This window comes from Biomphalaria glabrata, chromosome 5 (assembly GCF_947242115.1).
Source record: "Biomphalaria glabrata chromosome 5, xgBioGlab47.1, whole genome shotgun sequence".
Lineage (NCBI taxonomy): Eukaryota > Metazoa > Mollusca > Gastropoda > Planorbidae > Biomphalaria > Biomphalaria glabrata.
The window spans coordinates 46759909-46776568 of NC_074715.1; the positions used below are offsets into that span (position 1 = coordinate 46759909).

General features: G+C 36.4%; 1 protein-coding gene across 1 annotated transcript; it reads left to right on the forward strand.

The window, feature by feature from the left end:
* The first annotated feature begins 3850 nt into the window (after positions 1-3850).
* Positions 3851-16025, forward strand: LOC106080155 (forkhead box protein D1-like). Its single transcript, XM_013241482.2, has 2 exons — positions 3851-4231; positions 10908-16025. The coding sequence occupies exon 2, from the start codon at positions 10932-10934 to the stop codon at positions 13152-13154; it is 2223 nt and encodes a 740-aa protein (XP_013096936.2). The 5' UTR covers positions 3851-4231; positions 10908-10931; the 3' UTR covers positions 13155-16025.
* Positions 16026-16660: the final 635 nt, after the last annotated feature.

The window sequence follows — 16660 nt, forward strand, 5'->3', positions numbered from 1 at the left end:
ATGTAAAATTTAATATAAGCTTTATTTTTTTGTTTATTTTCAAGTATTTTAATTTTTTTTTCTTGTTGACGTCTGATCTTCAAAAAAAAAAGACAACCCAAATCAAAAATGATTTTTTAGTAATTAAGACAGAAAGGAAAAAAAAAAGGGGGGGGGGGTAATTTTTTGTATGCCAAAGAAAAAATCGATAAATTCCCTAACTGTTGGTTCCACCCGCCCACACTCCGCATTGTCCCTTTTACTTTTTTCGGCCATTAAAAGAAAGTGAACAAGAGAAAAATACCATGTTACAAGAGTTGTCTTTCCTCTAGTAACTCAACTAGTCAATAGTGTGTTACAGTTACAAGCATGACTATTGTGTCACCGAGCCAATGCTTATAATATAAACATACCGCAACAAAACAAAACAAAGAAATGAAGAGAATGCGGTGGAGCGTGTCTGTTATTGTCTTTGAAAGGGGGGGGGGGGACAACCTGAACTTAAAGAGAGCGCTAGACCAATTATAAATACACTCTTTGCGCCCCGAGCGTCAAAACAGATCCGCTTGTCGCAACACCGTTGTAGTTAGTAACCGAACTGACCACACGTGCAGATTGACCCGGCTTTGTATGTTATTGACCTCTGGCTATTTTATGTCTCAATCTCTCCTGGATCTTTTCAATGTAGGTCTGGAGGTGGACAAAACAGAAAGAGAAACAAGACAGGCTCGAACTCGCTTCGAACAAAGCGGTAGCTAACGCGTTTTCTGATCTGAAGACGGATCTTCCATTAACCAAGGTTATTCACTCGACGTATGGTGTGTAAATATTGGAAGAAGAGGGTGATTAAATGACCAGCGGTCAAGATTATGTCTGGCCTGGATTAAATTGTCGAGGAGTCGTGATATTTAATGAGTGATTGTTGCCATTTAGTACCAGAAGATTGTTCGTGTTGATCTACAGTGTCGCACTTTTCCCCCCTTTTAGCGATCATACTGGTTTGTAAGGTGGACATAATGTTACCTAGCGGTCAAACACGGCGGTCAGTTTGTTATCGGACATGTACCATATAATTATTGACTCATTTCGCCAGGCTATCTCTTCGCCAGTGAACCTCTCCCCCGCCCCTCCCCGCCCTTTCTGTTTCCCTTCATATCCTTGCAGTCGTCCCAAGCCATAATGATCTTTTCACACGGGGTCATAAAACTGCCGCACGGGAAACATGCCAGGCTCTTCCACTCTTCGCGAGATCCTTCCGCGCCTCGAATGACGTCATCGTTATTTGCGTTTCCACGTGGTAAAGCAATCAAGGCGAGAACACTGATCGCAGAGATGGATGTCGATCGACAAGAGAACCTAAGTGGGGGGGGGGGGGGGGGGGGGGAGATGGGGGATTGGGATACTCGGATCTCAAACTGGTCTACTAATAATGTATAGCAAGTGTATGCAAGTACATTGTCAATCAAGTGATGATTTTATTGCTATCGGTGTCAATCAAGTGATGATTTTATTGCTATCGGTTTTAACTACTTTCGTTATTCGCTAGGAGAGGACAGAGAAAGTCTGACCGGGATGTCATTGTCAACAACATGGAGGGCCCACAATGTACTCAAAAGTATATTAAAGAATGATCTAACATATATTCCTAAAAAAAAAAAAAAACTTTTTTCGTTTAAATTTGAATTTCTGATTACCTTATTTTTTAAAAAATCTTATTATTAACAGCTGATTGCCTTATTTTGTTACCTCATTAATAACAGACGTCCCTCCAGCAAGGAAGATCATTAAGCCCTAGGGTTATTTAGCCATTTAGTCTTTGATCTCTTATTGATACTTTAGTTTTTAGTTTACTTGGCCTGTGCTGTATCTAAGTTTAAGAGTTTAACCGATGTCAAAGGATTTGAGAATATTCTTTGAACTTACACATAACTTTATCACACGAGCAAAAAAAAAAACAAGTCTGCCTGGTCATAAAATTTGCGCTCTGGACTATCGTCACGACGGTCCCACGTTCGAATCCTTTCATATCTTATGATCTAGGATGTCAAAATCTTCATTTCTGAAGGAATATCACTTTAAAAAAAAAAAACACGCAAGAAAGTGAAAATGGACATTCTGGAATTCAGTATAAACTTGATATTGTTGGCCACACACAGTCGTAATAAGTGGATGGCTTGTCTCATACATCTTTTGATTGTACATATAGATTATTTTTAGAAGCTTGGTTGGTCTGTTGGTCTACAGCAGTGGTAAAGACTAAGCTAGAAACAGGCAAACAAGAAAATTGTTTTACCAATCGGTGCTTTTTTTTTTTTGGGGGGGGGGGGGGGAGGGGGAGGTGTAGAGAACGTTGACTTTAATGTCCCCTTATCAATACAATTGAATTTGTTGTTTTTTTTAACGTCGGTTCAAGACTTCACTGAAACCAATGTCACATTACATGAGTTCTTATAAGCGAAGTCTATTGTACGATTGTATACATATAAATAGATTAAATATTTCATTTGAATGATTCCATACGGACGAAGGCGGGCTAGTTCCAGACAGTGGCGTAGCTAGGGTGAGGGGAGGAGGGAGAGAATAAAAAAATCCCACGGGCCCCCTACTTGAAGGGGCCCCCCAGAGGAGTGTTTTTTTTTTACATTAAGCATTACGCAAAAAGCAGGGGCCCCCAAAGAGGTAAAGCCCCCAAAATGATGGAAAATTCCTAGCTACGCCCCTGGTTCCAGACCATGTGAGAGTCTTTGTTCATTTGTTTCCAGTCTTTCTACCATTAAAGTCCTCGTTCTCCTGCGCCTTTGAAGGCACTGTGAGTTCAACGTTAGGGCTTCTATATACATTTGTATTTTTAGTGGGGGTTTTGTTTTAACCTCAGACTATTGAGGACTAGGAGAAAACAACTAAAACTACTCACAACTTAATTGCAACTTTATGTTATAGAAGACCATTTGTCCAGATGTCAAATATTGTCTTAGTTTAATGAGTTTTGACAACATCAAACAAATAATAATAATAATAAGGCTTGTCTTCGAGTCCGAAGATTAACGAGGAATGCAATTGATGAGTTCTTTATATGAATACTATTTGCTTTTAATTAGTTTTATAAATTAACACCGGAACTAGTCTAGGATGGCACAATAAGCGTTGACGTATATATTTAGTAACATATAAGGGAGACAAATTCTTTGAACATTTAGAATTAAAATATTATTTAATCCTTTCTCTTATGAGTTTTTTCCCTTTCACTTCGTTTAAATTTCAAGCTATGCCAATGTTCTTGGGAAGTCAACACCTTTCCAAAATGTTCTAATTGAACGTCACTCAGTAAGCTGTCTCGCCTCGGGCTCCCGATTGATTTGCTTGCGCTCTTCGTCAGATCCCGTGGTGGGCGGGATCAAAAAGATGTGATGAACACGTTGTTGTAATAAAGGGGGCAGGGCCTGCTGTCACATGGCACACGTCAATAACCTGTATGAAAGATGGGCGGAGCGTAGGGAAAAAAAAAACAATACTGAAGAATAGCGCGTACGCGAAGTCGAGAGTGGCAAAGAAAAATAAGAGAGAGAGAGAGAGAGAGAGTGGAGGGAAAAATAGAAAACGAAAAGTGGACGGGGAAAAAAAGTGAATTAACATTAGGATCAATGTTTAGCTTGGCCGATAGTCTGCTGGTAGAATGGGCGTGGCTTAAGGCGCGAAATTCTTGCGTAGCGTGTAGAAAGTACAAGACGCGAGGTATCAATCTTGATTGTTTGTTGACAGGGAGGATAACTCTACTTCTGCGAGGCTTTTTTTTTTTCTTCTTGTTCCCCCCTTTTCCTTTCGTTTTGGAATGATGGAACCCCCCCTCCACGCCATTTTCACGACTCGACTTGTCGGCTAATATACGTAAGACCCGACGAACAATTTAACAGTGCTGGTACTCGGTCACGCTGGCCACCTACCAAAGATTGAGATCTGTACATCTTAGCAGAACTGTCTGGTGTACAGCTAGACTTGGAGAGTCTCTCGGCGTCAAGCTCGTTCTTTGACGTACGCCTTGACTAAGCCTGCTTCAGACTTGAGCATTTTAAATGTTAGAACAATTTTGAAATTGTGTATTTCTTTGACTAGGAATTCAATAATTAGGAAATTAAAAGACATTCTGTGCCGAGTGTTCGTCTTAATAAGTGACTGATCTGGAACTTGGACTTATAGAGAATACTTCATCAGCTGTCAGAATTTGGTCCAGACATCATCGGAGATAGCATTGAATGTAAGTAACGTACTTGGTATATAATATGGCTATCACGTGATTCATGTCTATTATTAATATATATAATAATATTACTTTTTTACGTATCTATCTATAAACAAAATAAATTGCAGCAGATGTTCTTTCAAAAGAGAAGATAGTTACACTCGACCTGTATTCATGCGTTACTCTAGTCGTGCAGTTGAATTCATCTTAAAACTCAGCTAGCCTAAGTCGTTGGTTTTTCTGACTGATTCAAGCAACCCGTTACTTGATCTAGTGGCACTACAAGATAAAATAGAATAATGTGTGTATAAATGTCTTGCTTTGCAAAAGAAAAAAAAATTATATGAATTAAATTAAATTAAAAATTATTAAATAATTTAAAAAATCATGATTTTATATTTGGTAAAATTATTTTGTTTGACTATTATACTGATTGCCTAATTACATTGTAATAACTTTAGGTCTGGATTTATGTCCAAATTAGTATGTATTAATTTAGTGTACTTGCTTTTTAATATAAAAATCATAAAAGGAAAAACATGTTTGCGTAAAATAATAAAAGGAGTTACCTACAAACTCATAGGTGGACCCTGAGGGTCAGCAGTACTCACACATGTCGATACAAATAATGGCACACTTCTCATACCATATAAACCGGATTAACTTTTAAAACGTCTTAGGAAAAATGTTTTGTAAAAAAAAAAAAAAAAAAAAAACAGCAGTGCACGATTTCGGTACAAGGTTTTATTATATGTTTCGAATGTCTCTTCAGGTCGGAAGATTATTATATTCTAGCCAAAACTTACCGCAGGACGGCGGAGGACGGCAGCAGTTGGAGTTCGAACATAGAAACATCGTTAATAGTCTATAGCGCATTTTGACACGACCAGCCAGCCATCCGTAGCCCATAGAGTAGATTTTTGTCTTGGAACACACATTTTCAACATAAAACATAATTCTGGCAATCGCTGGTTTCCCCATCGGTGGTGCCGTTAAGAATGGGTTCATTAATGATTCTTCTTCTTCAGAAGACATTGCCACTATCTAGAGCTAGATCTGAAATTACAAATAATAAAGGTTAAAGTATTAATTAGACTACGCACTAATTGATAAAAACAATGTTGATTAGAGATATATTTATTTATTTATAGATTCGATTTAATTTTATATTAGTTTTTTTTTTTTTTTTTTTTTTATTTGCTTTTTTATATTTATTAAAAGTAATTTACAACCATTTAATTCCAAATTAAGATACAAGTTTTACATTTTTACCTACAAATTCAGTAACGGAAGAAGAGAGATTACGATGAGTTGTTTCTTTAGTATCGCATGGAGTTAATAAATTCCCTATTGAATTAAATATCAGAGACTGTTGTAGGTTGTTAACGAGGTGAAGATATTTAAGAATATTTTAAATGTAAATTTAAACTCTGCTATCATAATTGAATATCCAGGATCGGCGTCCGAGGGTCTTGTCTCTTGGTCATAATAGTCACTAAATTATTTTATTTACTAAACTACATAGCAGACAGACAAGATGTTACATGCATTAATAATACTTAGTTTTATGTGAAGTTTTTAAAATAGAGGTGAATATTAAAACAAACTTGACAACCAGCCTCTTGAGTAGGGCTGAAAGAGTTTTTTTCTAGCTTATAACTAACTAAACTCTCTGATCTTATCTTATATAATACAGACGTTACTTCAAAAAAGAAGATGATTACGTCCTACGCGTCATGCATTTAGTCATGCATATTAACCAATGACTTAAATTCTGCCAAGTCACTGGTTTTCCTGGCTAGCTCAGGCAACCCATTCCATGCTCTAATAGCACTAGGGAAGAAGGAGTATTTGTACAAATTTGTCCTAGCATATGGGACGAGGAATGTGCCTTTATCTTTGTGTCTTTCAGAGTATTTTATTAAATTTTGTTTTTGTATTTGAAGATTATGGTTCAGTGTTTTATGTATGATTGCTACTTTACTTTTGAGCCTTCTGTCCTGAAGGCTTTCTAAATTTAGTGATTTTACTAAAGGTGTTACTCTAGTCAAATGTGAATATTCGTTTGTTATGAATCTCACTGCTCTATTTTGTGTCTGTTCCAGTTTCTTAATGTTTTCTTGAGTTGAGGGGTCCCAAACGGAAGATGCATATTCTATTATTGGCCTAACCAAGGTTAAGTAACATTTTAGTTTTATGTTCTTATTTGATTTATAGAAATTTCTTTTAATAAATCCTAATGCTTTGTTTGATTTTTTTGTAGTTTCATCAATATGTGGATTCCATGATAGTTTTTCATTTATTATAACACCTAGGTATTTTGCGTTTTTAGTCTGTGATACTGGTTTGCCATGAATAAGATAAGTGGAATTAATTTGTTTTAGTTTTTTTGTTACTCTTAACAACTGACATTTTTCTGGGTGGAAAGACATGCTCCAATTTGATTCCCATTTCTGTAATTCATCTAATTCTCTTTGTAAAATATCTGTGTCTTGTGTTGTTTTTATTGTTCTATATATTATGCAATCGTCTGCAAATAATCTGACTTTTGTTCCTGAACTAATGCAATTTGGTAAATCATTTATGTAAATTAAAAATAGTAGTGGACCCAAGACTGTACCTTGAGGTACACCTGAGTTTACTGTTATCGGTGTTGATTTAGAGCCATTTATTATAATTAAAAGAGCTAGTCCATTACCTCATCGCTACTAATTTGTACTGGCTAATTGTTTACATAGACTCCATGTCGTTACTTTGTAGAATGTTTGTCTGTCTGGGAGGGGAGGAGGTCTATCAAAGCCCTCCCTTATGCAGACAACAGTAGAGACAATTTTTTGTTATCTATTTAGAGAACTCTTATCCACGCTGAGTGTATGTTCACGCCAATCCACATTAAGTCTATTTTGAAATGATATAAGTAGATCAGTGCTAGGTCTCATGGTTTGTCATAGAATAGATTTTGCTATTTAAAAAAGTTCGAATTGAGATTATTATAAAATTGAACTGTTTTGAAAACAATATTTTGTTTCATGTACAATGATGGTATATTTTAATCTCAACCTATCGAGTGTATGACACTTGTATCAGAGACTGCAAGTGGTTGATCCATTTTAATCTATAGAAAAATATTAACAGCTATCATAGGTGTCAATTAACAATTTTAGTTGCCATTTAATTTTGAATTTGCCTCCCCGATCAAGAATAAAAATGAAGGGATAAAAAGTAGATTTATAAACTACAAATAAATCAGGAATTATTTATAGATTTAAAATCTATACCAGTATACAGTTAATCAAAAGAAACTAATGAACGTGTAAATAAAATGAAAATATAATTCGGGTCATTCAATTTCAATACTTTTCCTATTCACTTTAAATTTAAACTTAGCCAATATCATAATAGTGTAATGTGAAGGCAACCGACTTTTGTGAATTCGATGATTATAAGCCTAGTTAGTAATTAATTAACATTGTAAGTCTCATGATTGGAAGTGTTGTCAGTTACTAAATAGAACGGAAGTGACCTTTTAAGTTTATACCATGAAATTTAAGCGTCTATATTTTGAATGTTCCTTATTCCAAACCTATTTCACGTGTGGCTAGTATACAAAGTATTTGTATTAAAAAAAAATTCGTAATTAAAATAAATGATTGTCCAGCATTACGTGGATATGTTACGATGAGAATATTTTAAACATATATTAATTTAAAATTTATTTCCGTACTTCTCCTGACCAAGTGTCACGCTTGACTTTTTGTATTTCACATTAATTTACTGGATTAAATATTAAAAGTGGACCTTCATTAAGATATAATATTATAGGTAAAGTAAAGTTTCCCTTTCGGACCTTACGGTCCGTGGGGACAGAGGATGTAAGGTCATCTGTTTCTATGCCCGACGGTTAACGAGGGCGTCATAAGGCCAGCACAACGATCAAGTCCTTACTTTCCCCTAGGCTAATGTCAGGTACTCATTAGAGCAGGGTCCTTCGGTACGGAGTCCAAGCGCTTACCACTCACCTACTACGCCCTCCCTTACATTTTGGATTTAGGAGTAAATACTTTGAAATAAATGTCTGACTAAACACGCGCTATGCCCACGTACATCGGTTCTCAGTATTTATGATCTCATTATATATTGGTAAATGGCTAACTCCCCCCCACCCCCCCCCCTCATAAAACTTGGATGTCACATTGTCATTGGAGCGATAAACCCTTTTTTAAAAAAACTTATACATGATTTTCTTTTCTAATTGTTTGCATTTAAGATCAGTCTTTGTCTTTTTATTTCCTTCCTTCTTTTTTTTTCTTTCTCTCTCTCTCTCTCTATCTATCTATCTATCTATCTATCTCTTATTTCTCTTGTCTCCTGATTCTAAAAAAGATATTGATAACCTTAAAGAATGTCTTTTTATCTACTGCTCCGTTAAGTCGTCAAATAATTTTGAGGTTTAATATTTTGTATTCCCATCCAATATTTAATAATAAACAAAGGGAAACAAAAAATAGCTTGTTCTAATCGACATTTGTGTGACGTTTTAACATCGGACGTTTTAACACCGGACGTTTTAACACTGGACGTTTTAACACTGGACGTTTTAACACCGGACGTTTTAACACTGGATGTTTTAACACTGGACGTTTTAACACTGGATGTTTTAACACTGGATGTTTTAACACTGGACGTTTTAACACTGGATGTTTTATCTTCTTTATAATAGAACAGAGGAAGATTTCACAAATATCAAGAGCAATACAAAACAGATATTATGTACATATTGAGCGTTCTGTGTCACTGTATTCTTTGATAAGTCTATTTAACAGTTTATTTAATGAAATTCAATGGACTTTATTTAGTTTTTACGCAGGACTGATTGTTGATGGGTTCAACTCTCGTTAGCCGACTTATGGACTCGGAGATCAAGTCTATTTTGTTTTTAAAGTTAAATATAAAATATTTGACATTTTTAAATTGCATAAAAACTTGCCTAGATTTATTGAGCGACGTGATCATATTGTTTTATTTTTTAAGGTTATGGAAAATGGATATATTAATTCAAATGACAGATTTATCAAATCTGTATTCTATATTCTGTATGGATTCTTTCGTTGCCTTAACTAACACTATAACTAAAACAGACACAGACTTAAATTTATTATTATTTCTCGCGTGTTACAGATGATTGGGTTTAAACTGAAAAATAATATTTAAATTTATACATTTTTTTGTTTTGATTTTAAGCAAAAAAAAAAAAAAATTTTATATCCAATTTTTATTTGATGAAGAATTACATTAACAAAATGTGCATGCCGATAGCCCGATATAAAGGCGGGTCATTAACAATTTGGAAAACAAATTGTGCGTGTGTAGTTTAGAACAAACTTTGTTCACTCTGAGAAGACATATTGCATTTGCGTCTTCTGTCTTTTACTAGTTAAGTTTAATTTTTTTTTTTATTTAAATGTCAAGTAACGTTTAAAAATAAAGAATATGTAAATATAACTTTTTAAAAAACAAAATGTCAAATGAAGTCATAAGTCCCTAGTGCTACATTGCGATGATTATCCAGCACAGATATATGAATATTTGTCGAACCAACATGCGCTGAATGGATAGACTTTTATATAAGACATCTCATGAGAGTATCATTTTATAGGAATCAATTTAGGTCTTTAAAAAAAACATTTCAAAATAGACAATAGTTTATAACGCATTTCTTATAAAAATTTTAAAATTACTTGCCTATAATGAAATATCAATTCTATATGATAACATTAGAAAATGTCTAATTAACTTTTTTTTTTCCCTGCCTCATACAAATGAAATAGTTGCCGATAGTAAGACAAAACACAGTGTAAAATTGCTACTATTATGATATATATTTATAGTATTTTGAATTTTGAGTATTAATCTCGGGACCAAAAGAGTAGATAGAATCAGACAATCCGAAAGGGAGACAATAGAGACGCTTAGAAGACTCGACGACCACTCCCCCCAGTAAATAAAGTTTCGAAGGTTTGTTAAAGCGTTATCCATCTCCCTAACGAGCGTCTGAAAAGCTGAGCAGCTGCGCGGCCTCGCATGTGATGTATAAGTCTTCATTGGAGCACGACGCTACCAAAAGCATTTGACGCATAATGTTTTTTTTTTTAAATAAATTGTACGTTTCGAGATCTCATGTGTAACTTTCATGATGACAAAAGTGGGTATGTGTAACTATATGCTAGTATCTATTGTACCACATCTACTTTGAATTAGTTTGTCTAATTTACCTTTACCTCTACCCAATGCTTTTTTTGTATATTAAAAAAAATTAGTTGCCGGTACTCAGTGATGGATTGCCTTTTATCTACTCATAAATTAATAACAAACATTAAAAGTAATAATTTTTTCCCCACATTGAAAAAGGTGCCGGTACGACGTACCGGTGCGTACCGACACAAAAAAAAATCACTGCCTTTACCTATCCGTTAATCTGTTGGACCGTTGGGGCACCATGCAAGATTTGTCGACCGTCTTTCTCCATTCCACTCTGTCTTTCGCCTTAGTTAGAACCTCTTCTGATGGCAGGCCCGTCCATTCTTTGGTGTTGTCCTCCCATCGCTTTCTCTGTCTGCCTCTTCTTCTTTTTCCTGGTACTTGACTAGTAATAAATGCTAATGTTGGATCTATGATTTTTTTCTGATTTCAGACAACCCTCACGACACTTCCGGCGATGCGCTATGACTCCTTGAACATGTCTCTTGTTTATCCCTCGGCCCCCGGTGTACCACACATGTCTCTACATCACCAAGCCCTGTACCCTCTAATGATGGCGTCGAACAAGGGCTCTTCACATATGACGTCTCCTCTTGGAGGATCGGACCCTCAGCTCGGGCCGCCCTCGATCAGCGCTCACGATTCCTTGTCGCCGATATCCTCCACTGCCACTGCTAACCTGGACTCGCACTTTGCGGCTTACAGTCAGATGGCGGCACTTCAAAACTTGCACTCCAATATCTTTCCGTGTGCAACTAGAAGATACCCTGGAGATGAAAGCAGTGCCGCTAAATCGTTGCATACCTACCACCAGGATCGCTACGCTGACTATTTTCGACAGCTGACGGCGAATCAAGCTCGGTTTGAATCCGTGTCTTTACTCAACGAGTCTAGACGACGTGAGAGTCGCAGTCCTAAATCTCCGCATTCGACAAACGCGTTGCAGACGTCGCAGACAGACAGCAGCTGCAACAACGATTCCGGAGATGAACTCGACAAAAGCTCGTTGTACGAAGAGCGTCGAAACGCGAGTGACACTCAACCCAGAGATGCATCTTCGCAAAAGTCAGACAGGATTCCTCATTCGATCTCTCACTTTTTACCGCGCGATGACCACCAGATGAACGGGTCATCCAGTGGACATCATCAGGACACTGGCAAACAGCAGTATCACCACGCAGACGACGACGATGAATTACTTCAGGTGGACTCTCCTCTGCCCACCTCCAACCGCCGCTCCTCGCCCCATCCTTCTATGGGCAGCGACGACGACATCGATGACGACAGAGATATTATGTCCAGGTACAACAGCGAGGACATTGACCACGACATTTGTGATAACCTAGACGACGAAACCTCCCCGTGTAAAGACTATGGCGCTGACGAAGGTGAGAACAATAAAAACTCCGAAGACAACTCCAGCGGATCTTCAATGAAGAAAAAGTCAAGCCTGGTCAAGCCTCCCTACTCATACATAGCTCTTATTACCATGTCCATTCTCCAATCTCCCAGAAAAAGACTCACACTTTCCGGTATATGTGAGTTCATTATGAACAGATTTCCCTATTTCCGAGAAAAATTCCCCGCTTGGCAGAACAGCATTCGACACAACCTCTCGCTCAATGACTGCTTTGTGAAAATTCCACGGGAGCCGGGAAATCCTGGAAAAGGCAACTACTGGACACTTGACCCCGCCAGCGAGGACATGTTTGACAACGGAAGTTTTCTGAGGCGAAGGAAAAGATATAAGCGCACGTCGCACATGGATATGATGGGGCATAACCCAGCGTTTATGTCCGCCGCTGATTCATACTTTCATCATCACGGGTTCCTGAATCCTCATGCACATCACCCAGGACCGTTTCACGGAGGTCCCGGCCACCTCGGCTACCCTTACCTACCACCAGGTTTATCACATCCGCTTTCAATGATGCAGAGTGAATATGGTGTCAGAGGGCACCACTCCCCACACCCGGGCGCCCCACATTTTCATCTTCCATTAGGTCCAGTTGGATTGCCTAGTCTCCCACCGCTTGGTCCTATCTCTATACCCAGAAATCCCAACAGCCAATTACGCCAATTGGAGAAAATTGAGCTTCCCGACACCATGGGTCAACCCAGTGACCGCAAAACGTCCATTCCATCTTCATCGCCGAGTTCATCACCATCCCCCACATCCTCGACTCCTCCCCCAACATCATCGGCGTCCAAACTTCCATCGACGCCCCTGTCATCTCCTCCCACCTCCACTAAGAAAGGGTTTACCATTGATAACATCATTGGGACGTCTACCTCCAGCGTCCAGACTCCCCCTTCCCCCACCGTTTCCTCTCCAGTGTCCATAAAGTCCGAAATTAAGTCCATCTCTACCTCGTCACCATCATCACCATCAGCGGTCATGCCCCCAACGCCCGCCTCAGCCGCAGCGGCAGCAGCGGCCGCCCTTCTCCCCGCGTACAGGGCGAGTCTTGCTGGACTCAACTTATCTTCAACATTTCCCTCCTTCTCCTCTCTTCAGGCTCTGAGGTCAGGGGCGTGGGACATCTCTAGCAGAGCGGCCGGAGGAGGAAGTGCTTTTGCATCGCCCTTTTCAGGGGCGCTTCCAAATTTAAACCCAATGGACCTGGAAAAGTATAGACAATATGTGCAAGCGTGTGCTATTTCTGGGTGGCCTCGCTAGAAATTCCTATATTTTATTTTTCATCATGTGCATTCCTGATATTATCTGTCAACTCTTCACAAAAATGGTCATAAAAGGTCAGTCGTTCAGAACTTTTCAAGAAGAAAGGTCAATGTAAGACTGTGTACGGCATTATTTTCGTGGACAAATACTTAAATAATAAATCTTACAAAGAAAACGTTCCGCCCTAAATGGTTTCTGAAGTCTCAGTTCCAGTGACAAAAACTGTACAAAGATGAATAGCGAAAGGAAATTGAGAACACTGGTAGCGATGAAGTGGTATCGTCATGATACAAAGACAATTTGCCTGGACATAGATATTTGGTTTCAAAATACTGAATATCATTGCGTAGTTTGACTGCGAGTCTGATATATTCTCCCATTAAACCTAAAACGTTACCTTACTTTGAGTGAGAGTATTACTTTTTCATTTCTGACTCGCTTTAGTGTTCAGTGAATTTACAAGAGACATGGGCAAAAGTCAACTCTTAGCCAGAGATTTTGATATGACCCCAAGTGAATCAAATATACATTGGGAGGTTTATAACTTTATAACATGAACTATATACTGAATATAAAAAAATGCTTAGTTAAGTCCTACAATGCTATTTTACTTTCGAAATTTTAAATCTCTGGAATTAAAAACAAAAAATCACTTCATAATGAAACAAAACAAATTAAAAACGTAAATCTCAAAACAATATTTATGTGTGGATGTGTGTGGATGTGGGTGTGTGGATGTGAGTGCCAGGACACCAATTCTTGTATGATTTAGAAGCTTTTATTGTAATTTAAAATTGACCCTCTAATGTTGCCATGTGATGAAATGATTTAAAAAAAAAAAAACTGTGTATAATGTATTATCCAATGTATATGTAATTAGAAGCATAGATTTAAATCTAAAATACCAAAGAAATATTTTTAAAATTTAAAATTGTATATCTATAGTCAAACCATTTGAAATGCTGCTTGTAGTAGGCCTGTTTGTATTTAAACATGAGTAGATTTTTACAACCTTTTTATTTTTACATGCTTGTCTTGTTCAATAGCATTTAAATACTATGAACATTTTTTTTTTTAAACTCAACTTGGCTGTTACCATTTTGTAAATATTTTTTAGTACCGAAACTGTCTGATAAAATGAATACTTTTAGTCAAAGTTTGATGAAATTGTAAATGATATTTCTATGTGTTTGGTATATCAGGTCTTTATATAAATAAAAATTAATTACTAGAAAAAAAGAAAAATATGTAAAAACAAAAAACCCAGATATTTTATAAAAAATTTCCCAGTAATATAATCACAAAGCTTTTGTTTTCCAGTGTTAATGTTAGAGTGTAGTGTCACAGTAGCCGTATGTTGTTATATAAAAAAAAATGAAAACCTCCAGAAATGAGAGAAAGCTGTTAATAAACTCTTTTTAATCATATTAACATTTTTTAATTTTCGTATTCACTATAATACACTACAATATCATCAATACTTTATTTAAAGTGAAGTCGGAAAAAAAAAACACACAGGAAGGTCGGATATTTAGTTTATATAGCCACAAAGCAGTGTGCCTGGTGTCTTCTTATCTAAGTTTTTAAACTCAACCATTGGAATGTTTGTCTCTGTCGAGCTATCGTGTGATTGGACGAAGTAATTGTATAGTCACATTGAAATATTCCTTCATATTTAAATTGTAGTATTTACTTCTTTACGGAAATCGGTAACCCAATTACTTAGTATTTGATATTGTTTCGACAAGTCTCGAGTCTTTAAATAATCACACTTGATATGCGCCAACTTGTTTTGGAAAACACCAAAGCTTTAATTTTCTTGTCTTTGTTTAGGATATCAATTCAATTTTTAATTGCGAGATAGACTTTTATAAATAAAGTTAGTAATAAAATGAGTATCCCTATAGTTCGCCGTTACTTTGGAGGTTGTAGTGCTAGTGGCTACAATAAGTGTAGCATGATAAACCAAAGCTACAATGTCTGGCTTGCTCGAGTGTAGTGGCGGAGTAATGAATAATTAAGTGACTTTCTATTTTCAGGGTAGAAAGAGTAGCAGACGGGCAGGGAGAGAGAGGGGAGACAAAAAATGAATTAAATTTCATGTTTTGAATATTAAAAAAATTAGTAAAATAACAATTTCTTAAAAAAATTAAAATAAAACACTTTGATTGATCGAAATAAATATAAATGTCTCGCTTCACAGCACACATTGCAGAATGTACTTTTTGTTTTTATAATAATTTTAGAATTAAGACATAAAAAAAATACTTACCAATTAAGGTAATACAAATATTAATCATTATAATAATAATCATGTCCCATCATTTCTTAAATTACATTTATTGCAATGGTATGTAGGTTTATGTATAGCACTCGCTGTATTGATTGAAACCGGTCCCACAATTAGTCAAAAAGTCATTCTATTCATCAATTTGTCTTACACATGTACAGTGAACGTATTAGCCATAGCAAGTATCCGAAACACTGTGTGTAGAAATGTCCCACACTTGCACAATTCTATGTTCATGTAGGCCTATGTTCATAAATCATATATGTTCATATATTTTTATGTATGTTCATGAATCATGTATGTTCCTATATTTTAATGTATGTTCATGAGTATTCATGTACGATACATTAAATGTTAGTTTATTCATTTATGAAGTTTTTTTTTCCCCAATGAACTGACCTGTGGAGTACTCACTGTTATCGCGTGACAGGGTAAAAAAAAATTTGGTCAAATGTATTCATGTCCATTTTTAAAACAAACATTTTATCACAATTAGTTTTTGTTTCTCAATTTGTTTGACAGTTGACCTTCAAATTTTGTTTTTCTGTGCAATAAATTGATATTTTATAATGATCAAAGTTTTTTTTTTTTTTTATGTTTTTCTGTTGAAGTACATGTCTGCGTTCTTCATTAGGCGCAACATGTGAATGTGAATGTTTTTGAATGTGAATGTTTTTGAATGTGAATGTTTTTGAATGTGAATGTTTTTGAATGTGAATGTTTTTGAATGTGAATGTTTTTGAATGTGAATGTTTTTGAATGTGAATGTTTTTGAATGTGAATGTCTTTGAATGTGAATGTTTCATCCCAAGAATTCGTGCAAGACAATGTTGCCTAGGACGCTATAGTATTATCAAGAAGATGAGAGTGTTGCCTAATACACGACATCTTTACCAAATACTTTACAAGTATGCCCAATGGATACATAATGTGGCAAATATATGAAAGGTTTCACCCTCAGCTATCCCTTTAGTCTATTGGACCTTTGGGGCACCACACAAGATCTGTTGACCGTTTTCCACGCCTCTCTGTTTTTCGACTTGGATAAGGCCCGCGTCTATTCTTTTATTATTTTTTAATTATATCAACTCTGTCTGTCTGTCTGTCTGTCTGGTCAAAAGTTTGTACACGTTATTTCTCCCACACACAATCTGGGATTAATATGAAATTCTGTACAATTATTTCTTTTAGCTGACAAACAAAAATCAGTTTA

Excerpts from the sequence above, each read along its gene's own strand:
- LOC106080155 (XM_013241482.2), top strand. The coding sequence starts at position 10,932 with ATGCGCTATGACTCCTTGAACATGTCTCTTGTTTATCCCTCGGCCCCC.